The 22,544-nt window shown below is 39.5% G+C and overlaps 1 protein-coding gene across 3 annotated transcripts; it reads left to right on the top strand.

Annotated features, from left to right (window-relative positions):
• The first annotated feature begins 11,393 nt into the window (after positions 1-11,393).
• Positions 11,394-22,057, top strand: SALL2 (spalt like transcription factor 2). 3 transcript variants are annotated; one of them, XM_074931050.1, is made up of 3 exons: positions 11,394-11,526; positions 15,034-17,342; positions 21,610-22,057. In XM_074931050.1, exons 1-3 carry the CDS (start codon positions 11,475-11,477, stop codon positions 21,862-21,864), a joined length of 2,616 nt encoding a protein of 871 aa, XP_074787151.1. In that variant the 5' UTR covers positions 11,394-11,474; the 3' UTR covers positions 21,865-22,057. The 3 variants fall into 3 exon arrangements, with proteins under 3 accessions (XP_074787151.1, XP_074787152.1, XP_074787153.1); XM_074931051.1 differs by lacking the exon at positions 11,394-11,526 and adding an exon at positions 12,275-12,381 and having other exon boundaries at positions 21,610-22,056; XM_074931052.1 differs by lacking the exon at positions 11,394-11,526 and adding an exon at positions 12,351-12,381 and having other exon boundaries at positions 15,112-17,342; positions 21,610-22,054.
• Positions 22,058-22,544: the final 487 nt, after the last annotated feature.

The following is a 22,544-nucleotide window of genomic DNA, read 5'->3' as shown; positions in this document are numbered from 1 at the left end:
CGGTTGAGAGTCGGGGCAACCGGTTGAAGTTTGAGGCACAAACGGTCAAGATTTGCTGCAAACAGTCCATGTTCGGTCCAACCAGTCAAAATTTGGGCCAATAATCAATGTTTGGGGCAAACGGTTGAGGTTTGAGGCAAAAAAAAGATTAAGAGTCAGGGCAAACGGTTGAGATTTGCTGCTAACGGTCAACGTTTGGTACAACCAGTCAAGGTTCGGGGCAAAAAACAGGGAAGTTTGGGGCAAATGGTTGAGACTCAGTGCAAACGGTCAAGGTTTGGGGCAAAAAGAGTCGAGGTTTGGGGAAGAAACAGCCGAGATTTGAGGCAAACGGTTGGACTTGAGGTAAAAACGGTCGAGGTCTGAGGTAAAAATGGCCGAGAGCTGCTGCACAAGATCAATGATTGGTACATCCAGTCAAGTTTGGCGCAAACACCCTTAGTTTTGGGGCAAAATGGTTGAGAATCAGCGCAAACTGTTGAGGTTTGGGGCAAAACCAGTCAAGACTCAAGGCAAGGAGTCAAGACTTGGGGCAAAAACGGTTTTTGCCTCAAATTTTCACTGTTTGCCCCAAACCTTGACCGGTTGCACCAATCCTTGGCCATGTGCAGCAAATCTCAACGGGTTTTACCTCAAACCTCCACCATTTTTACCCCAAATCCAACCATTTGCCTTGAACCTTGGCTGATATTGCCCCAAACTTTGATTATTTGCCCCAAACCTTGACCGGTTGTACCAAACCCTGACCCCAGGCAGCAAATCTCAACGGGTTTTGCCTCAAACCTCCACCGGTTGCCCCTAGTCTCAAGCATTTTTGCCCCAAACTTCGACTGTTTACCCCAAACTTGACCGCTTCTGCCAATCATTGCTCATGTGCAGCAAATCTCGACAGTTTTTACCTCAGAGCTCAGCCATTTTTGCCCAAAATCCCAACTTTTACCTCAAATCTCAGCCGTTTCTGCCCCAAAACTCAACTATTTGCATCAAGTCTTGACAATTTGCCCCAAACTTTGATTATTTACCCCAAACCTTGACCAGATTTACCAAACACTGACCTTTTGCACCAAACTAAACAATTTTTACCTCAGACCTCGGCTATTTTTGCCCAAAATCCAAACATTTGCCTCAAATCTTGGCTGTTTCTGCCCCAAAACTCAACTATTTGCATCGAGTCTTGACAATTTGCCCCAAACTTTGACTTTTTGCCTCAAATCTTGACCAGTTTTACCAAACACTGACCTTCTTAGGCCAAACTCAACCATTTTTACCTCAGGCCTCGGCTATTTTTGCCCAAAATCCCAACTTTTGCCTCAAATCTCAGCCGTTTCTGCCCCAAAACTCAACTATTTGCATCGTCTTGACAATTTGCCCCAAACTTTGATTATTTACCCCAAACCTTGACCAGATTTACCAAACACTGACCTTTTGCACCAAACTAAACAATTTTTACCTCAGACCTCGGCTATTTTTTCCCAAAATCCAAACATTTGCCTCAAATCTTGGCTGTTTCTGCCCCAAAACTCAACTATTTGCATCGAGTCTTGACAATTTGCCCCAAACTTTGACTTTTTGCCTCAAATCTTGACCAGTTTTACCAAACACTGACCTTCTTAGGCCAAACTCAACCATTTTTACCTCAGGCCTCGGCTATTTTTGCCCAAAATCCCAACTTTTGCCTCAAATCTCAGCCGTTTCTGCCCCAAAACTCAACTATTTGCATCAAGTCTTGAAAATTTGCCCCAAACTTTGATTATTTACCCCAAACCTTGACCAGATTTACCAAACACTGACCTTTTGCACCAAATTAAATATTTTTTACCTCAGACCTCGGCTATTTTTGCCCAAAATCCAACCATTTGCCCCAAATTTTGGCTGTTTCTGCCGCAAAACTCAACTATTTGCACTGAGTCTTAACAATTTGCCCCAAACTTTGACTTTTTGCCTCAAATCTTGACCAGTTTTACCAAACACTGACCTTTTACACCAAATTAAATATTTTTTACCTCAGACCTCGGCTTTTTTTGCCCAAAATTCAACCATTTGCCTCAAATCTTGGCAGTTTCTGCACCAAAACTCAACTATTTGCATCAAATCTAGACAATTTGCCCCAAACTTTGACTTTTTGCCTTAAATCTTGACTAGATTTACCAAACACTGACCTTTTGCACCAAACTAAACAATTTTTACCTCAGACCTCGGCCATTTTTGCCCCAAATCCAACCATTTGCCCCAAATTGTGGCTGTTTCTGCCCCAAATCATCCATTTTTGCCCCAAATATCAACTTTTTTGCCTCAAGTTTTGACTGGATTTGCCCAAATCTCAACCATTTGCCCCAAATCTCACCCATTTTCACCCCAAATCTCTATTTGCCCCAAATCTCCACAGCCCTGATATACTTAATTATTAGCCTTAATAAATTAATTATTTGCCCTAATTTAGGGGGCTGGGGATTATATTTTATTTTAGGCCCTGATCTACTTAATTATTAGCGTTAATAAATTAATTATTAGCCCTAATTTAGGGATCTGGGGATTAATTTTCATTTTAAGACCTGATCTACTTAATTATTAGCCCTAATAAATTAATTATTAGCCCTAATTTAAGGGACTGAGGATTAAATTTAATTTTAAGCCCTGATCTACTTAATTATTAGCGTTAATAAATTAATTATTAGCCCCATTTTAGGGGTCTTGGCATTAAATTTAATTTAAAGCCCGGATATAGTTAATTATTAGCCCTAATAAATTAATTATTAGCCCTAATTTAGGGATCTGGGGATTAAATTTCATTTTAAGGCCGGATATACTCAATTATTAGCCCTAATATATTAATTATTAGCCCTAATTTAGGGAGGTTGGGGATTAAATTTCATTTTTAGCCCTGCTATACTTAATTATTAGCCCTAATAAATTAATTATTAGCCCTAATTTAAGGTGCTGGGGATTAAATTTCATTTTAGGCCCTAATATACTTGACTATTAGCCCTAATAAATTAATTATTAGCCCTAATTTAAGGCGCTGGGGATTAAATTTCATTTTAGGCCCTAATATACTTAACTATTAGCCCTAATAAATTAATTATTAGCCCTAATTTAAGGCGCTGGGGATTAAATTTCATTTTAGGCCCTAATATACTTAACTATTAGCCCTAATAAATTAATTATTAGCCCTAATTTAAGGCTCTGGGGATTAAATTGCATTTTAAGACCTGAAAGACTTAATTATTAGCCCTAATAAATTAATTATTAGCCCTAATTTAAGGCGCTGGGGATTAAATTTCATTTTAAGCCCTGCTATACTTAATTATTAGCCCTAATAAATTAATTATTAGCCCTAATTTAAGGCGCTGAGGATTAAATTTCATTTTAAGGCCAGATATACTGAATTATTAGCCCTAATAAATTAATTATCAGCTCAAATTTAGGGGTCTGGGGGTTAAAATTAATTTTTAGGCCCGATCTACTTAATGATTAGCGCTAATAAATCAATTATTAGCCCTAATAACTTCTAATTTTCGCCCCATTTGAGGGAGTTGAACTGAACGACACCCCGAAATTCAGGTGCCGAGAGCAGCAGCTGTTCACTCAAAGCCCGAAAATGAGAGCAAAGCTTCAATTTTTTGGGGAAAAAAAAGCCCTTTTTAGGGTTTCAGGTCCAAAAATGGGTATTTTTGGCAGCAGCAGCTGCGCGGGGAAGCCCCAAAACGGGCGGATTTTGCAGAGAAAAAGGTTCTGCCCCCCCCGGCGCGGCCCCAAAGCAGCGAGACGTGGCGGAGGCAGCAGGTGGGAGCGGGGGCGGTTAATTGTGTTAATTAATTGTGTTAATTAATTGTTAATTATTTTATCCATTAAAAAGAATTTTTTCTTTTTTCCTGTTTTTTGGGAAAAAAAAAAAATTAATTTGCTGTTTAAACTTTGCTGCTGTTTTAGGGGAAACGCGGGGTTGGCGTCCGGATTAAAAATTATTTTTATTTCATTATTTTAATTATTTTTATATATTCTAAATTTGATTATTTTTAATATTCTAAATTTGATTATTTTTCGGATTTTTAAAATTTTGATTTTTTTTTTTTTTTATTACTCGTATTATTCGTGGTTTTAAGACTTTTCTTCGAGTAAATCTCACTCATTTTTAAATGTTCATGATTTATTATTTTTATTATTTTTATTATTTTTATTATTTTTATTATTTTTATTATTTTTATTATTTTTCAATTGTTATAGCTTCTTATTCTGAATTTTTAATTATTTTAATATAAATTATTAATTTAAGATGTTATTTTATTTTGATTTTTTGGTTATTTTAAAATAAATTATCATTTTAATAGAAATTATTATTTTGATTTTTATTGTTTTAAGAGAAATTATTTTAATATCAATTATTATTTCAAGATATTATTTTTATTTCGAATTTTTATTATTTTAATATCAATTATTATTTCAAGATATTATTTTTATTTCGAATTTTTATTATTTTAATATCAATTATTATTTTAATATCAATTATTTCAGTTTATATTCTTTTAATATCAATTAATTTAATATCAATTATTATGTCGGTTTATATTATTTTAATATCAATTATTTTAATATCAATTATTATTTTAAAATCTTATTTTTATTTCGAATATTTATTATTTTAATATCAATTATTATTTTAATAACAATTATTATTTCGGTTTAGATTATTTTAATATAAATTCCTATTTTAATATCAATTATTATTTCAAGATCTTATTTTTATTTCGAATTTTTATTCTTTTAATATCAATTATTCTTTTAATATCAATTATTATTTTAATATCAATTATTCTTTTAATATCAATTATTCTTTTAATATCAATTATTATTTCCGTTTATATTATTTTAATATAAATTATTTTAATATCAATTATTATTTTAATATCTCATTTTTATTTCGAATTTTTATTAAATATCAATTATTATTTTAATATCAATTATTATTTCGGTTTATATGATTTTAATCTAAATTCTTATTTTAATAAAAATTATTATTTTAATATCTTATTTTTATTTCGAATTTTTATTATTTTAATATCAATTATTATTTTAATATCAATTATTATTTTAATATCAATTATTATTTCGGTTTATATGATTTTAATATAAATTCTTATTTTAATATCAATTATTATTCTAATATCTTATTTTTATTTCGAAATTTTATTAAATATCAATTATTATTTTAATATCAATTATTATTTCGGCTTATATTATTTTAATATAAATTATTGTTTTAATAGAAATTCTTATTTTAATATATTATTTTTATTTCGGATTTTGATTATTTTACTATAAATTATTATTTTAATATAAATGATGATTTTGATTTGATTATTTTAATATCAATTATTACTTCAATATCAATTATTATTTTAATATAATATTTTATTTCGAATCTTTATTAATTTAATATAAATTATTATTTTAATATAAATTTGGTATTTTTATTATTTTAATTATTTTTATTAGTGCTATTTCAGGAATATTTATCACTTATTATTTTAATCTTATTTTTATTACTTTCAAATTTTGAATATTTTTATTTTATTTTTTGTATTTTTATCACTTTTCTTAGTTTAATCTTATTTTTATCATTTTAAATTTTTTATTATTTTTACGACTCCGATTATTTTCGTCACTTTTAATATTTTAATCTTATTTTTATTTTTTATTTCTTTTTTTTAATTCTATTACTTCTATTTTTTATCACTTATTATTTGAATCTTATTTTTATTATTTTAAATTTTTTATTATTTTTATTCTATTATTTGTGGTTTCATCACTTTGATTATTTTAATCTCATTTTATTTTTATTTTTAATTTTTTTATTCGATTATTTGTACTCTTATCAATAATGATTTTAATATCATTTATTATTTTTAATTTTTAATTATTTTATTACTTATTTCTATTTTCATCACTTAATATTTTAATCTTATTTTAATGTTTTATTTTTTAATTTGATTATTTCTATTTTTTAACACTTATTTCAATATTTTTAAAATTTTTAATTTTATTACTTCTATTATTTATATTTTCCATCACTTAAAGTTTTAAACTTATTTTTATTTTTTTATTTTTTATTGTTTTATTTTTTTATTCTATTATTCGTATTTTTCTCACTTATTCTTTTAATATTATTTTTATTATTTTTAATTATTTTTATAACTTCTATTATTCCGATTTAAGATTTTAACCTTATTTTCATTTTAAATTTTTTATTATTTTATTACTTCTATTATTTGCATTTTCAGCACTTTTCTCATTTTAATCTTATTTTTATTATTTTTATTTTTTATTTTTTACTCTATTATTCGTATTTTTATCACTTTTATTACTTTGATATTATTTTTTTTAATTTTTAATTTTTATTACGTCTATTATTTGTATTTTTATCACTTTTATTATTTTAATCTTATTTTTAATTTTTATTTTTATTACTTTCGTTCTTTTCATTTTCTTATTTTTACCTTTATCATTTTTATTTTAATTTCTATTATTTTATTACTTCAGTTTTTATTTTTTTGACTTGTATTATTTATAATTTTATTACTTTTATTTTTAATCTGATCCTTTTCATTTTCTTTTCTCATTCTCACGACTTTCATCTTCAGAATTTTTATTTTTATTGCGATTATTTTTCCTTTGATGAATTTTCTCGTCTTGTTTTCATTTTTATTTCCATTATTATTTTTTATCAATGTTTAATTTTTATTATTTCTATTGTTCTTTTTATGAATAGTTCCAATTCTCTTATTTCAAAATAATTTGAAATTATCTTTTATTATTTTTAGCATTTTTCATTATTTCTCATTGTTTTATTTTTAAATTATTTTGAATTATTTTAAAAATTATTTTTAAAATATTGATTTTTAAAAATTATTTTTCATTATTTTTTATTTTTCATTATTTTTTATTTTTCAGGATTTTTTATTTTTCATGATTTTTTATTTTCCATTATTTTTTATTTTTCATTTTTTATTTTTCATGGTTTTTTATTTTTCTTTTTTTTAGTTTTTCATTATTTTTTATTTTTCATGATTTTTTATTTTTCATTATTTTTTATTTTTCATGATTTTGTATTTTTCATTATTTTTTGTTTTTCATTATTTTTTATTTTTCATGATTTTGTATTTTTCATTTTTTATTTTTCATTACTTTTTATTTTTTATGTTTTTTTATTTTTCATGATTTTTTATTTTTCATGATTTTTTATTTTTCATTTTTTATTTTTCATGATTTTGTATTTTTCATTATTTTTTGTTTTTCATTTTTTATTTTTCATGATTTTTTATTTTTCATGATTTTTTATTTTTCATTTTTTATTTTTCATGGTTTTTTATTTTTCATGGTTTTTTATTTTTCATTATTTTTTGTTTTTCATTATTTTTTATTTTTCATTTTTTATTTTTCATGATTTTTTATTTTTCATTTTTTATTTTTCATGGTTTTTTATTTTTCATGGTTTTTTATTTTTCATGATTTTTTATTTTTCATTTTTTATTTTTCATGATTTTGTATTTTTCATTATTTTTTGTTTTTCATTATTTTTTATTTTTCATTTTTTATTTTTCATTATTTTTTTTTTTTTTTCATTTTTCATTATTTTTTATTTTTCATTTTTTACTTTTCATTATTTTTTATTTTTCATGATTTTTTATTTTTCTTTTTTTTTCATGATTTTTTATTTTTCATGATTTTTTATTTTTCATGATTTTGTATTTTTCATGATTTTTATTTTTCATTTTTTATTTTTCATGATTTTTTATTTTTCATGGTTTTTTATTTTTCATGTTTTTTTTATTTTTCATGGTTTTTCTCGATTCTTCTCCCACCCAGGCCCACGGGTGAGAGAACTTCCACGTCATTTTCTATTATTATTATTTTTATTAGGAGAAACACACGCGACTTTTTTTTTTCTTTTTCTTTTTTTCTTTTACTTTTTCTTTTTCATTTTCTTTTCTTGTTTTTTTTTTCCTTTTCTCTTTTCTTTTCTTTTCTTTTCTTTTCTTTTCTTTTCTTTTCTTTTCTTTTCTTTTCTTTTCTTTTCTTTTCTTTTCTTTTTTCTTTTCCTCGTTTTTTTTCTTTTTTCTTTTTCTCCTTCTTTTTCCCATTTTTTACTCCTTTTTCTTTTTCTTTTTCTTTTTCTTTTTCTTTTTCTTTTTATTTTTATTTTGCTTTTTCTTTTTTCTTTTCCTTTTTCTTCTCTCCTTTTTCTCCTTCTTTCTCTTTCTCCATTTTTCTTCCCAGAATCGGGATTTTATCGGTTTGATTTTTCGCAAGGCTCCGCTCCGTTTGATTTTTTTTTTAATTCTGATTTTTAGCAGAAATAGGTGCAATTTAATAATTATGGCTGGTATTGATTTTAATTACGGTTATTGTGGTTTTCATGACGTTTCTTGTATTGTTTTTATAGAAATTATACACTACTAAACTTGTATTATTAAATTTTAATTATTAAAGTTATTTTTGTCCCTATTTATTTATTATTATTCTTATTATTGTTATTATTATTATTATTACTATTGTTATTATTGTTGTTATTATTATTATTATTATTATTATTATTATTATTATTATTATTATTATTATTATTGTTATCCGGTCTATTTTATTTTTATTATTATTCTTATATTTGGAAGAAAGACGCACAACTTTATTTTTTAAAAATTTATTTATTATTATTTCTTTTCTTGGTGTTGCCTGAAAAAATATTGAACTTTTTTTTGGGGAAAAAAAAAACCCAAACCAACAAACCAGCAAATTTAAATCCTCTTTTTTGGGGGGAGGGGCCCAGGGGGGCTGCCCCAAAATTAAACCAATTAACCAGAAAATCGACACAAAAAAAATCTCAAAAAAAAAAAATTTAAAGAAAATCAAGAAACCGAACGGGTTTAGGCCCCCCGCGCCTCCGAAATGGCGCTCTAATCTGCCTAGCAACGCGCGCTGATTGGTCCCTCGGAGCCCGGAGGGGGGGCGTGGCTTCGGTAAACCCGGAAGTGCCTCCCCTCAAGCAACGGCGCGGTTTTTCCTTAGCAACCGCGCGATTTTTCCTTAGCAACCGCGGGTTTTTCCTTAGCAACCGCGGGTTTTTCCTTAGCAACCGGCTCGGGGTGGGTTTAAAACGCGGGGGGGGGACGGAGGGCGGAGGCTTGAGGGCGGCGGAAAGGCCTTGGGGGGGGTTTAGGCCTCGGGGGGGGGGTTTAGGCCTCAGGGCTGGGGGTAGGCCTCGGGGGGGGGGGGGGGGGGGGGTGTCCCCAAAACTTGGGGGGGGGACACACAACAATGTGAGGGGGGGGGGTCGCTGCATTCACCCCATTTTTACCCCCCCCAGGACGTCTAGAGGCGACGCACCCCAACTTCTGCACAAACACCCCCCCCCAGGTAAGGAAAAAAAAAAATCACCCCAAAAATGAGGGAATTTCCCCCAAAATCAACCCCTTTGTGGCCCGGTTCCTTATTAATATTCATTAAATCGCCCCAATAAAACTCCCCCCTTGGCTTGAGGGGCTCCCCCCCCAAAAAAATAAGTCTGTGAGGCCCCAAAAATGAGTAGGTACCCCCCAAAATTAAGCCCGCACCCAAAATTTGTAGATTTTGCCTCAAAAAATAAGTATAGAACCGCCCCCCCCCCCCAAGGATTTATCCACCGCCGCTAAATAACAGACTCCCCCAAAATAAATATTTAAGCCCAAAAAATAAGGGTGCAAGCCCAAAATAAGTGGGTAACCCCCCCCAAAAAAAGTGGGTAACCCCCCCAAAATAAGTGGGTAACCTTCAAAAAAAAGGTATTTAACCCCAAAAATAAGTAAACACCCCCCCAAAAAAAGCAGACACTGCCCCAAAATATTTATTTATATATTTATAGATTTATTTAGATCTATTTACACACCCGAAAAATAAGTATAGAGCCCAAAATAAATCTGCGCCCCCAAAAAGGTAGTATTTCACCCCAAAAAATGTGTGCACCCCCCAGAAAATCGATTAGACACCCCAAAAGTGAGCCCACACCCCCCCCCGCAATAAAAACCCATTAAAAAATAAGTTTATAGCCCATAAAATTTAAGTTTACAAAGCTCTAAAATAAATTTATAGCTCTCTAAAATAAGGGTTTAATCCCCCAAAAGTGAAGTTTTTAACCCCAAAAGTATCAGTGTGGACCCCCCCCCAATCGATATGACCCCCCCAAAATAAGGTGAGACCTCCCCAAATAAATGTACATCCTCCAAAATAAGTGGAAATCCCCCAAAATAAGTTGATAATCCCTCCAAAAATTAGTAACTTTTCCAAAAGATTTAATCCCCTAAAAGTTAAATTTTTAACCCAAAAAATTCAGTTTGGACCCCCCCCCCAAATCGATATGACCCCCCCAAAACAAGCAGAGGCCCCCAAAATAAATGTACATCCTCCAAAATAAGTGGAAATCCCCCAAAATAAATTGATAACCCTTCAAAAAATAGTAACTTCATCAAAATGAGTGTTTAATCCCCAAAAGTAAGTTTTTAACCCCCAAAAAATCAGTGTGGACCCCCCCAAATCGATATGACCCCCCCAAAATAAGGTGAGACCCCCCCAAATAAATGTACATCCTCCAAAATAAGTGGCAATCCCCCCAAATAAGTTGATAACCCTTCAAAAAATAGTAACTTCATCAAAATGAGTGTTTAATCCCCAAAAGTAAGTTTTTAACCCCAAAAAAATCAGTGTGGACCCCCCCAAATCGATATGACCCCCCCAAAAAAAGGTGAGACCCCCCCAAATAAATGTACATCCTCCAAAATAAGTGGCAATCCCCCCAAATAAGTTGATAATCCCTCAAAAAATTAGTAACTTTTCCAAAAGATTTAATCCCCTAAAAGTTAAATTTTTAACCCAAAAAATTCAGTTTGGACCCCCCCCAATCGATATGACCTCCCCAAAATAAGCAGAGACCCCCCCAAATAAATGTACATCCTCCAAAATAAGTGGAAATCCCCCAAAATGAATTGATAATCCCTCCAAAAATTAGTAACTTTTCCAAAATATTTAATCCCCCAAAATTTAAGTTTTTAACCCCAAAAACTCAGTGTGTACCCCCCCAAAAAAAAAATCAACTAGACACTCCCCAAAAACAAACATACACCCCCAAAATAAACCCAGACCTCCCCCAAATACCCCCCCACCCCCCAGGGAGGCAAGGGGTTAAAGTGAGGAAAATGGGGGAAATAAAGGCGGTTTTGGGAAAAAAAAAAAAAAAAAGGTTTTTGAAAGAAAAAAGGAGGGGGGGGGGGAGGCGTGTCCCTGGTGGGGCCCCGCTTTGGGGGGCTCCGGGACGGGGGAAAGGACTTTTTTTGGGGTGTTCCCCCCCCTTTTTTTTTTGTCCCTGTCCCCCCCCCTTATTTTTTTTTAATTTTTTATACTGTGACCCCCGTTTTTGGGTTTTTTTTCCCCAAAAAAATTGAATTCGGGGGATGCCTCGCCGCAAGCAGCAGCAGCCGCAGCAGCTCCTGGGCTCCAACCACGGTATTTTTTGGGGGGGTTTGAGGTTTTTTTTTTTGGGGGGGGTCCCCTAAATTCTGGAAAGTGGGGGGGGGGGAGAATCCCCTCGATTTTAGCCGGGGGGGGGGGCGGTTTTTTTGGGGAAAAAAAGTTTAAAAATGAGTTTTTTTCGGGGCGGGGGGGGGGGCGGAAAGGATCGGCGTGAGGAGGAAGTTGGGAAAGTTGTTCCCCCCCCTCCCAAAAAATAAAAATAAAGCGGGGACCCCCCCAAAATTGAGGGGCGGGGGGGGGGTGTTGAAAAGTGATTTAAGAGGATTCCCCAAAACTTCTTTTTTTTTAAAAAAAAAAAAAGACGGAAACAGACAAAAGTTGTTAAAAAGTGGTTAAAAAGGCTCAAAAGTCCCTCAGGGACCCCCCCTAAAATCTTGTCAGGGCGCCAAAAAAATAATAATTTTTTTTGGGGGGGGCACAAATCTGCCTTTTTTTTTTGAAGGGGGGGGGGGAAGGCAGCGGCCCCAGACCCAAATTCCCCTTTTTTCACCCCGTTTTTCTCCGTGCGGTTGCTAGGTAACGCAGGGCGCTATAAAATGTGTCCCCCCCCCCAAAAAAAATAATAAAAATAATAAAATTAAAGGGTGAAACCCCCCCACAGGGATTTCCCCCCCCCCCTCCCTCCTTCTTCCTCCTCCGAGCCCCCTCCCGCCATTTCCCCTCCCCTCCCGCCGCCGCCATTTTGTAGCAAAGGGGAGGGGTGGGAGGTGGGTACCCCCTTTCCCCCCCCCACATCCGCCTTCATCCCCTCCTCTTCCTCCCCAAAGGGGAATTATTTTATTTTTTAGACGGGGGGGGACACCCCCACAGCGATGGCGGAGCCGGGAGGTGGGTGAGGGAAGAGACAGACAGACAGACACAACACCCCCCCCCCCCTCCCTACCGCCGCCGCCATAGCGTTTAGGCCGCGGTTTTCCCGCCCTTTCCCCCCCCACCCTTTCTCTGTCCCTCTGTCCGTCCCTTCCACCGGGGTTCCTCCGTGTCCTTCGGTCTGTCCGTGACTCGGGGAACCCTCGGGCCGGCTGTTCCGTGTCCGTCTGTCCGGTCATTTTATAATCTTCCGCCTTCCTCCGCCATCCTTCTGCCTCAAGGCCCCGCCATTGCCTCGCCGCCGCCGCCGTGTCCGTCTGTCCGCGGATTGCGGGGGGGGGGGGGGATAAAGGGGGGTTTTGGGGGGATAAAATGGGGTTTTGAGGGGATAATGGGGGGTTTTGAGGGGATAATGGGGGTTTTGGGGGGATAATGAGGGGTTTTGAGGGGATAAAATGGGGTTTTGAGGGGATAAAGGGGGTTTGGGGGGGCTTAATGGTGATTTGAGGGGGATATCGGGGGTTTTGGGGGGGGCTGAAGGGGTTTTGGGGAGATAATGGGGGTTTTGGGGGGATAATGGTGATTTTGGGGGGATATTTGGGGATTTTGTGGGGATAATGGTGATTTTGGGGGGATATTTGGGGATTTGGGGGGATAATGGTGATTTTTGGGGGGATAAAATGGGGTTTTGGGGGGATATCGGGGGTTTTGGGGGGGGCTGAAGGGGATTTGGAGAGATAATGGGGGTTTTGGGGGGATAAAGGGGGTTTGGGGGGGATAATGGTGATTTTGGGGGGATATTTGGGGATTTTGTGGGGATAATGGTGATTTTGGGGGGATATTTGGGGGGATAATGGTGATTTTTGGGGGGATAATGGGGGTTTTAGGGGGGCATAATGGGGATTTGGGGGGGATATTGAGGGGCTTTGGGGGCAAAATGATGATTTTGAGGGGATCATGATGATTTTGGGGGGATATTGGGGGATTTGGGGGGATAATGGGGGTTTGGGGGGGCATAATGATGATATTGGGGAGATATTGAGGGTTTTGGGGGGATAGTGGGGATTTGGGGGGGCATAATGGGGATTTGGGGGGATATTGTTGGTTTTGGGGGGCAAAATGATGATTTTGAGGGGATAATGATGATTTTGGGGGGATATTGGGGGATTTGGGGGATAATGGGGGTTTTGGGGGGAATATTGATAATATTGGGGGGATACTGAGGTTTTTTGGGGGATAATGGGGATTTGGGGGGGATATTGAGGGGCTTTGGGGGCAAAATGATGATTTTGAGGGGATAATGATGATTTTGGGGGGATATTGGGGGATTTGGGGTGATAATGGTGATTTTTTGAGGGATAATGGGGGATTTGGGGGGATAATGGGGATTTGGGGGGGCATAATAGGGATTTGGGGGGATATTGGGTTTTGGGGGGCAAAATGATGATTTTGAGGGGATAATCGTGATTTTTGGGGGGATAATGGTGATTTTTAAGGGGGATAATGGGGGTTTGGGGGGCATAATGGGGGTTTGGGGGGCATATTGTGGGTTTGGGGGGCAAAATGAGGATTTTGAGGGGATAATGATGATTTTGGGGGGGATATTGGGGGATTTGGGGGGCTAAGGGGGCTTTTTTGGGGGATAATGGTGATTTTTGGAGGGATAATGGGGGTTTTGGGGGGCATAATGATGATTTTAGGGGCATAATGGTGATTTTGGGGGGATAATGATGATTTGGGGGGCATATTGGGGGTTTTGGGGGGAATAATGGGGGTTTTGGGGGCATAGTGATGATTTTGTGGGGATAATGGGGATTTTGGGGGCATAATGTTGGTTTTTGAGGGGAAAATGTTTTTTTGGGGGGGGGGATAATGGGGATTTTGGGGAGCATAATGATTTTGAGGGGATAGTGGGGATTTTTGGGGTGATAGTGATGGACTTTGGGGGGGATAATGGGGACTTTGGGGGGCATAATGATGATTTTGAGGGGAAAATGGGCATTTTGGGGGGAATAATGGGCATTTTGTGGGGCATAATGATCATTTTGGGGGCATAAAGGGGGTTTTGGGGGGATAATGATGATTTTGGGGTGATTATGGGGGTTTTTGAGGGATAATGATAATTTGGGGGGGATAAAGGGGGTTTTGAGTGGATAACGGGGCTTTTTGGGGGGGATAATGGGGATTTTGGGGGGCAATAATGATTTTGGGGCATAATGGTGGATTTTGGGGCATAATGGTGGATTTTGGGGCATAATGGTGGATTTTGAGGGGGATAATGAGGGTTTTGGGGGCGATAATGGGGATTTGTGGGGAACAACGTTGGATTTTGGGGGCACGGCGTGGATTTTAGGGGGGGCGCAGCTGCCGGGAAGGGGAACATTTTGGGGCGAATAATGAGCATTTTGGGTGAACCAATCCCCGTGACCTCGGGGTTGCGGGCTCAAGATTTTTTTTGGGGGGGGCCGATAATCGTGATTTTGAAGGGGAATAACTTGATTTTTTTAATTTTTTTTTTTAATTTTTTTTTTTGAGGGGGGGCTCCCACCCCGCATAATTCCAGTGGATCGCAAAGGGATGAGGAGGATGAGGAGGGAGGGCGGGGGGGGAAGGATAGATTTTTGGGGTGCCCCACCTGATTTCGGGGGGGGTCTTTCCCTCCTCCCGCAGGCTCCTCCTCCCCGGCCCCCCACCCGTGTCCTGTCGCCCCTTCCTCTTCCTCCTCCTCCTCCTCCTCCTCCCCCCCAGGAATGGACGCCGAAGCGGACCCCCCGCCGCCCCCCAACCCCCCTCCACCCAACGGGGGTCCCCCTCAATCCGGGGGGGCCCCCCTCAACCTCCCGTTGATCCTGGAAGAACTCCGGGTCCTCCAACAACGTCAACTCCACCAGATGCAAATGACGGAAGAAATCTGCCGGCAAGTTCTACTTTTGGGGACCCTCGAGCACCCCAAAACCCCTTTACCCCCTTTTCCTCCTAAAAACGACCCCCCCAAACCCCATTTTTTTCACCTCTTCCCTCCTTTTCCCGCCGCCGCCGCCGCCCGGGGCCTCAAAACCGAACCCCATCCCGTGGCTACCGCTTTCCTCCCGGCGTTGGCCGGAGGTTCTTCGCCGGGTCTTTTGCGCCCCAAAAATCTCGGGGGGGACTCGGGGACCCCCCGTCACGAGTGCGGGTTTTGCGGCAAAGCTTTCGGTAGCGACAGCGCCCGTCAAATCCACCTCCGGTCTCACACCGGCGAAAGACCCTACAAATGTAACGTTTGCGGCAACCGTTTTACCACCCGGGGCAACCTGAAAGTTCATTTTCATCGGCATCGCGAGAAATACCCCCACGTGCAGATGAACCCCCACCCCGTCCCCCAACATCTCGATTACCTCCTCCCGGCGCCGGCGGGTAGCCAACAGCTCGCCGGAGCTGGCCAACGCCTCGCCGCGGCTAGCCAACATCTCGTCGGGGCCGGCCAACCGTCTGCGGCCGGCGGTCAACTCAACGTGGCTGCTCAACATCTCAACGCGGGCGGCGGGGCTGGCCAACATGGCGGCGGGGCTGGGCAAGTCAACGCGGCGGCGGGCAACCAAGTCAACGCGGCGGCGGGCAACCAAGTCAACGTGACGGGCAACCAGGTCAACGTGGCGGCGGGCAACCAGGTCAGCGTGGCGGCGGGCAACCAGGTCAACGCAACGGGCAACCAGGTCAACACGGTGGGCAACCAAGTCAACACGGTGGGCAACCAAGTCAACGCAACGGGCAACCAAGTCAATGTGGCGGCGGGCAACCAGGTCAATGCAACGGGCAACCAAGTCAACACGGTGGGCAACCAAGTCAATGTGGCGGCGGGCAACCAAGTCAACGCGGTGGCCAACCAAGTCAACGCAACGGCCAACCAAGTCAATGCGGTGGCCAACCAAGTCAACGCGGTGGCCAACCAAGTCAACGCGGTGGCCAACCAAGTCAACGCGGTGGCCAACCAAGTCAACGCGGCCACCCAACCGCTCAACGCGGCCACCCAACCCCTCGCCCTCCCCCAACCGCTCAACGCCGCCACCCACCACCTCACCGTGGCTACCCAACCCCTGACGGCGGCCACCCACCACCTCACCGCCTTCCACAAACTCCTCCTCTTGAAGGCCGCCGAAGGCCGAGCCAAAACGGGCGACGAGAACACGCCGCCGGGCAAATCGCCCGGTTGGACTTTTTTAACGGGTCGGTTGAAGGGTTCTCCGTTTTTTACCGAAACGACTCCGTCGGAAACGTCGAAACTTCAACAACTGGTCGAAAAAATCGACCCGCCGCCCAACTTTTCTTCGGCCTCGGGGTCTTCCTCGACCGATTCGTCGCCGCGTCACCAGTGTCCGGTTTGCCGTCGGGTTTTAAGTTGCCCGAGGGCTTTGAGGTTACATTTCGGTCAACACGGAGGAACCGTTTCGGGAATTTTTTTCGGCGGGGCGGAACGGCCGTTCCGTTGTAAAATTTGCGGGCGTTGTTTTTCCACCCGGGGGAATTTACGGGCTCATTTTGGGGGTCATCGCGGGGGTCCCCCAAATTCTTGTCCCCTCTGTCAAAAGAGATTCACCAACGCGCTCAACCTCCAGCAACACGTTCGGTTGCATTTAGGGGGGCAGTTACCCAACGGCGCCGGCGGGGGGACGCCCCAAATCGTTGGGGTTTCGCCTCAAAGCGTTGGCGGCGATCAGCAAGGGGCGACGCCCCGAAACGAGGAGGAGGAGGAGGAGGAGGAGGAAGAGGAGGAGGAAGAGGAGGAGGAAGGATCCGAAGAGGAAGAATCGGGGGGCGGGAGTAGCCCCAAGCGGGACCCCCTGACTGAGGAGGAGGAGGAGGAGGAGGAGGAGGAGGAAGAGGAGGAGGAAGACAAAATGGCGGGAGAGGAACGTCCTGAAATGGCGGCGGAACCCAAAAGGGATGATGGAGGAGGAGGAGGAGGAGGGGAGGAAGGACAAGAGGGGGCGAGGAAACAGGTAAAAGGGGGTTTTTGAGGGAAAATGGTTTTTTTTGAGGGAAAATGGTTTTTTTTTTTGAGGGAAAATGTGGTTTTTTTGAGGGAAAATGTGGTTTTTTTGAGGGAAAATGGGTTTTTTTGAGGGAAAATGGGGTTTTTTTTGAGGGAAAATGGTTTTTTTTTGAGGGAAAATGGTTTTTTTTTGAGGGAAAATGTGTTTTTTTGAGGGAAAATGTGGTTTTTTTGAGGGAAAATGGGTTTTTTTGAGGGAAAATGGGGTTTTTTTTGAGGGAAAATGGTTTTTTTTTGAGGGAAAATGGGGTTTTTTTTGAGGGAAAATGGGTTTTTTTTTGAGGGAAAATGGGTTTTTTTTTGAGGGAAAATGGGTTTTTTTTGAGGGAAAATGTTTTTTTTTTTGAGGGAAAATGGGTTTTTTTTTGAGGGAAAATGGGTTTTTTTTTGAGGGAAAATGGTTTTCTTTAGGGGGAAAAATGTGGGGTTTTTTGAGGGAAAATGGGTGTTTTTTGAGGGAAAGTGGTATTTTTTTGGGGGGAAAATGGGTTTTGTGAGGGAAAATGTGGGTTTTTTGGGGGAAAATGATTTTTTTTGAGGGAATTTTTTTTTTTTAGGGAAAATGCGGGCATTTTGAGGGAAAATGTTTTTTTTGGGGGGGAAAATGCCGGATTTTTGAGGGAAAATGTTTTTTTTGAGGGAAAATGTTTTTTTTGAGGGAAAATGTTTTTTTTGAGGGAAAATGTTTTTTTTGAGGGAAAATGTTTTTTTTGAGGGAAATTTTTTTTTTGAGGGGAAAATGTTTTTTTTTGAGGGAAAATGGTTTTTTTTGAGGGAAAACGGGTTTTTTTGAGGGAAAACGGGTTTTTTTGAGGGAAAAGGTTTTTTTTGAGGGAAAATGTGGGGTTTTGGGGGGAAAATGCGGGGTTTTGGGGGGAAAATGGTGGTTTTTTGATGGAAAATTTTTTTTGGGGGGGGAAATGGTATTTTTTGGGAGAAAAGTTTTTTTTGATGGAAAAGGGTTTTTTTGAGGGAAAATGCGTTTTTTTGGGGGGGGAAATGTGGTTTTTTGAGGGAAAATGGGGTTTTTTTGAGGGAAAATGGTTTTTTTTAGGGGGAAAAATGGGGTTTTTTGAGGGAAAATGTGGGGTTTTTTGAGGGAAAATGGGGTTTTTTGAGGGAAAATGTGGGGTTTTTTGAGGGAAAATGTGGGTTTTTTTGAGGGAAAATGGGTTTTTCTGAGGGAAAATGGGTTTTTCTGAGGGAAAATGGGTTTTTTTGAGGGAAAATGTGGGTTTTTTTGAGGGAAAATGTGGGTTTTTTTGAGGGAAAATGTGAGTTTTTTTGAGGGAAAATGTGGGTTTTTTTGAGGGAAAATGGGTGTTTTTTGAGGGAAAATGGTATTTTTTGGGGGGGAAATGGGTTTTGTGAGGGAAAATGTGAGTTTTTTTGGGGGAAATTATTTTTTTTGAGGGAAAATGTTTTTTTTCTGAGGGAAAATTTGGGCATTTTGAGGGAAAATGGTTTTTTTGGGGGGGAAAATGCTGGATTTTTGAGGGAAAATGTTTTTTTTGAGGGAAAATTTTTTTCTTGAGGGAAACTTTTTTGAGGGTAAAGGGGTTTTTTTGAGGGAAAAGTTTTTTTTTGGGGGGAAAATGCGGGGTTTTGGGGGGAAAATGCAGGGGTTTGGGGGGAAAATGGTGGTTTTTTGAGGGAAAATTTTTTTTCGGGGGGGAAATGGTATTTTTTGGGAGAAAAGTTTTTTTTGATGGAAAAGGGTTTTTTTGAGGGAAAATGTGGGGTTTTTTTGAGGGAAAATGTGGGGTGTTTTTGAGGGAAAATGTGGGGTGTTTTTGAGGGAAAATGTGGGGTGTTTTTGAGGGAAAATGGGTGTTTTTGAGGGAAAATGTGGGGTTTTTTGAGGGAAAATGTGGGGTTTTTTGAGGGAAAATGTGGGGTTTTTTGAGGGAAAATGTGGGGTTTTTTGAGGGAAAATGTGGGGTTTTTTGAGGGAAAATGGGGTTTTTTGAGGGAAAATGGGGTTTTTTGAGGGAAAATGGGGTTTTTTGAGGGAAAATGGGGTTTTTTGAGGGAAAATGGTTTTTTTTGGGGGGGAAAATGGGTTTTGTGAGGGAAAATGTGTGTTTTTTGGGGGGAAATTATTATTTTTGAGGGAAAATGGTTTTTTTCTGAGGGAAAATGCAGGGATTTTGAGGGAAAATGGTTTTTTTGAGGGAAAATTTGGGGTTTTGTGGGGAAAATGGGGTTTTTTTGAGGGAAAATGTGGGAGTTTTTTTGGGGGGAGAAAATGGTTTTTTTGGGGGGGAAAATGCTATTTTTTTGAGGGAAAATGGGTTTTGTGAGGGAAAATGTGGTTTTTTGGGGGGAAAATGATTTTTTTTGAGGGAAAATTTTTTTTAGGGAAAATGCGGGGATTTTGAGGGAAAATGGGGTTTTGTGGGGAAAAGGGTTTTTTTGAGGGAAAATATTTTTTGAGGGAAAACGTGGGGTTTTTTTGGGGGGAAAATGGTATTTTTGTGAGGGAAAATGGTATTTTTGTGAGGGAAAATGGTATTTTTGTGAGGGAAAATGGTATTTTTGTGAGGGAAAATGGTATTTTTGTGAGGGAAAATGGTATTTTTGTGAGGGAAAATGGTATTTTTGTGAGGGAAAATGGTATTTTTGTGAGGGAAAATGGTATTTTTGTGAGGGAAAATGTGGGTTTTTGGGGGGAAAATGATTTTTTTGAGGGAAAATGTGGGTTTTTTGAGCGAAAATGCGGGGATTTTGAGGGAAAATGGTTTTTTTTAGGGAAAATGCGGGGATTTTTAGGGAAAATGTTTTTTTTTGAGGGAAAATGTTTTTTTTGAGGGAAATTTTTTTTTTTGAGGGGAAAATGGTTTTTTTTAGGGAAACTTTTTTGAGGGAAAAGGGTTTTTTTTGAGGGAAAAGGTTTTTTTAGAGAAAAGTGGGGGTTTTGGGGGGGGAATTTTTTTGGGGGGGAAATTTTTTTGGGGAGGAAATGTTTTTTTTGGGGGAGAATGGGTTTTATGAGGGGAAAGTGGGGAATTTTTTTGGGAAAATGTGGGTTTTTTTGAAAATGTAGGGTTTTTTTGGGAAAAAATGGGGTTTTGGGAGGAAAATGGGTGGTTTTTTGAGGGGAAAATGCAGGTTTTTTTGAGGAAAAGGGTTTTTTTTGGAAAATGCAGGATTTTAGGGGAATTTTTTTTTTTTCTGCGGGAAAATGTGGGGTTTTGGGAGGAAATGGCGTATTTTTGAGGGGCAGGTTTTTTGAGGAAAAGGTTTTTTTGGGGAAAATGCGGGCTTTTTGGGGGAAAATGTTTATTTTGGGGGGGAAATGTGGGTTTTCTGAGGGGAAAGTTGGTTTTTTGAGGGGAAAATGCAGGTTTTTTGGGGGAAAAGTGTTTTTGAGGGGGGAAGATGTGGGATTTGGGGTGAAAATGTTTTTTTGGGGGGTATTTTTTTTTTTTTTAAGGGAAATGCAGGGGTTTTGTTTGGGGAAAATGTGTTTTTTCCAGGGGAAATGCGAATTTTTTGGGGCAAAGTTGTATTTTCAGGGGAAAATAGGGTGTTTGGGGGAGAATGTGGTTTTTTTGGGCAAAGTGGGTTTTTGGGGGGAATTTTTTCTGAGGGGAAAATGGAGTTTTTTGACGGCAAAATGCAGGTTTTTTTGGGGAAAAGCGTTTCTTTTGAGGGGAAAATGTTTTATTTTGGGGGAAAGTGGTTATTTTTGGGGAATTTTTTTTTTTCTGAGGGGAATGAGGGGTTTGAGGGGAAAACGCGGGTTTTTTTTGGGTGGAAAAGGGATTTTTTTGACGGAAAAATGTTTTTTTGGGGGGATATTTTTTTTCTCGGGAAAGAGGGGGGTATTGAAGGGAAAAATGTGGTTTTTTGCTGAAAATTTATTTTTTTTGAGGGGAAATTTTTTTTTTTCGGAGAACCCTGATGTAAGGGGAAGTGTTTGGGGGGGTGTCCCCTAAATGAAAAGGGGTTTAGGGGTTCACTCTGGGGAACGGGGTTGAGTTTGGGGGATTCCCCCCCAAATTTAACATTTTTTTGGTCAAATTACTATTTTTTTTTTTTTTACTTCTTCCCCGCAAGAAAATGGGATTTTGGGGGGAGTGGGTGTGCCCCCCCCCACCTTAGGTTTTTTGGGGTGTCCTGAGGGTTTTGGTGTCTCCTTCGAGGCACTGACACCCCCTTATTTTTTTTTATTTTATTTTTAATTTTTTTTTCTTTTTTACCCCAAACAGGCTCCTCCAAACTGGACCTCGACACCCCAAAACCGTCCACCCCCCCCAATCCCACGTGGGGGGAACAACAGCGGGGGGACCCCTATGGCTTTCTGGAACCAATGTCCCCCTTTATTTTCCGGGGGGGGTCCCCCCAAAACTTCAAGGGGGACCCCAAAAACATCCCCCCCACCTCCCGCACCCCCGCAAGACCCCGGGGGGGCCCCGACCGCCGCCGAGGGGGACCCCGAAAACCAAGGGCAGGCGGAAAATTAGTTTTAATTAGCGGAGAAACGGGGTGGGGGGGTTTGGGGGGGGGGTGGGAGATTCTCTCCTGTACCCCAAAACCCGCGTCGACCCCCAAAATCCCCCTCCTGCACCCCAAAAATCCCCCTCCCGCCTAGTTTATATTAAAGCCAATTTCCAACCGCCTCCCCCCCCCCAACACCGCTGCGTCCTGATTATGGTTTGGGGGGTGCGATGGGAGAAGGGAGGGGGTTGGCCTTCAAAAAAAGGGGGTTTTCACCCCAAAAAAAGGATGATAAAAAAAAAAAAAAAAAGGGTGTCGTGCGCTCGCCCGCCCCCTCCGTTTAAATCTGGCGCTGCCAAGCCACAAGATGGCGGCGGGCGCCCTTAACAAAGATGGCGGCCGTCGCCGTGGCGCAGTGTTAAAGGCGGAGCCAGCTTTCAAAATGGCGGCCGTTGCCATGGCGCCACGGTGAAGAACGCGGGCGTTGTGCCCTCACTCAAAATGGCGGCCGTTGCCATGGCGCCGCCGTGAAGAACGCGGGCGTTGTGCCCTCACTCAAAATGGCGGCCGTTGCCATGGCGCCGCCGTGAAGAACGCGGGCGTTGTGCCCTCACTCAAAATGGCGGCCGTTGCCATGGCGCCGCCGTGAAGAACGCGGGCGTTGTGCCCTCAATCAAAATGGCGGCCGTTGCCATGGCGCCGCCGT

Source organism: Athene noctua, chromosome 38 (genome assembly GCF_965140245.1).
Source record: "Athene noctua chromosome 38, bAthNoc1.hap1.1, whole genome shotgun sequence".
Lineage (NCBI taxonomy): Eukaryota > Metazoa > Chordata > Aves > Strigiformes > Strigidae > Athene > Athene noctua.
This window is presented reverse-complemented; position numbering and strand designations above follow the sequence as displayed.

Coding starts and splice junctions, on each gene's coding strand:
- SALL2 (XM_074931050.1), top strand. CDS start 11,475: ATGCCTCGCCGCAAGCAGCAGCAGCCGCAGCAGCTCCTGGGCTCCAAC. Junction 11,527..15,033: donor GCTCCTGGGCTCCAACCACG/GTATTTTTTGGG, acceptor CTCCTCCCGCAG/GCTCCTCCTCCCCGGCCCCC. Junction 17,343..21,609: donor AAGAGGGGGCGAGGAAACAG/GTAAAAGGGGGT, acceptor TACCCCAAACAG/GCTCCTCCAAACTGGACCTC.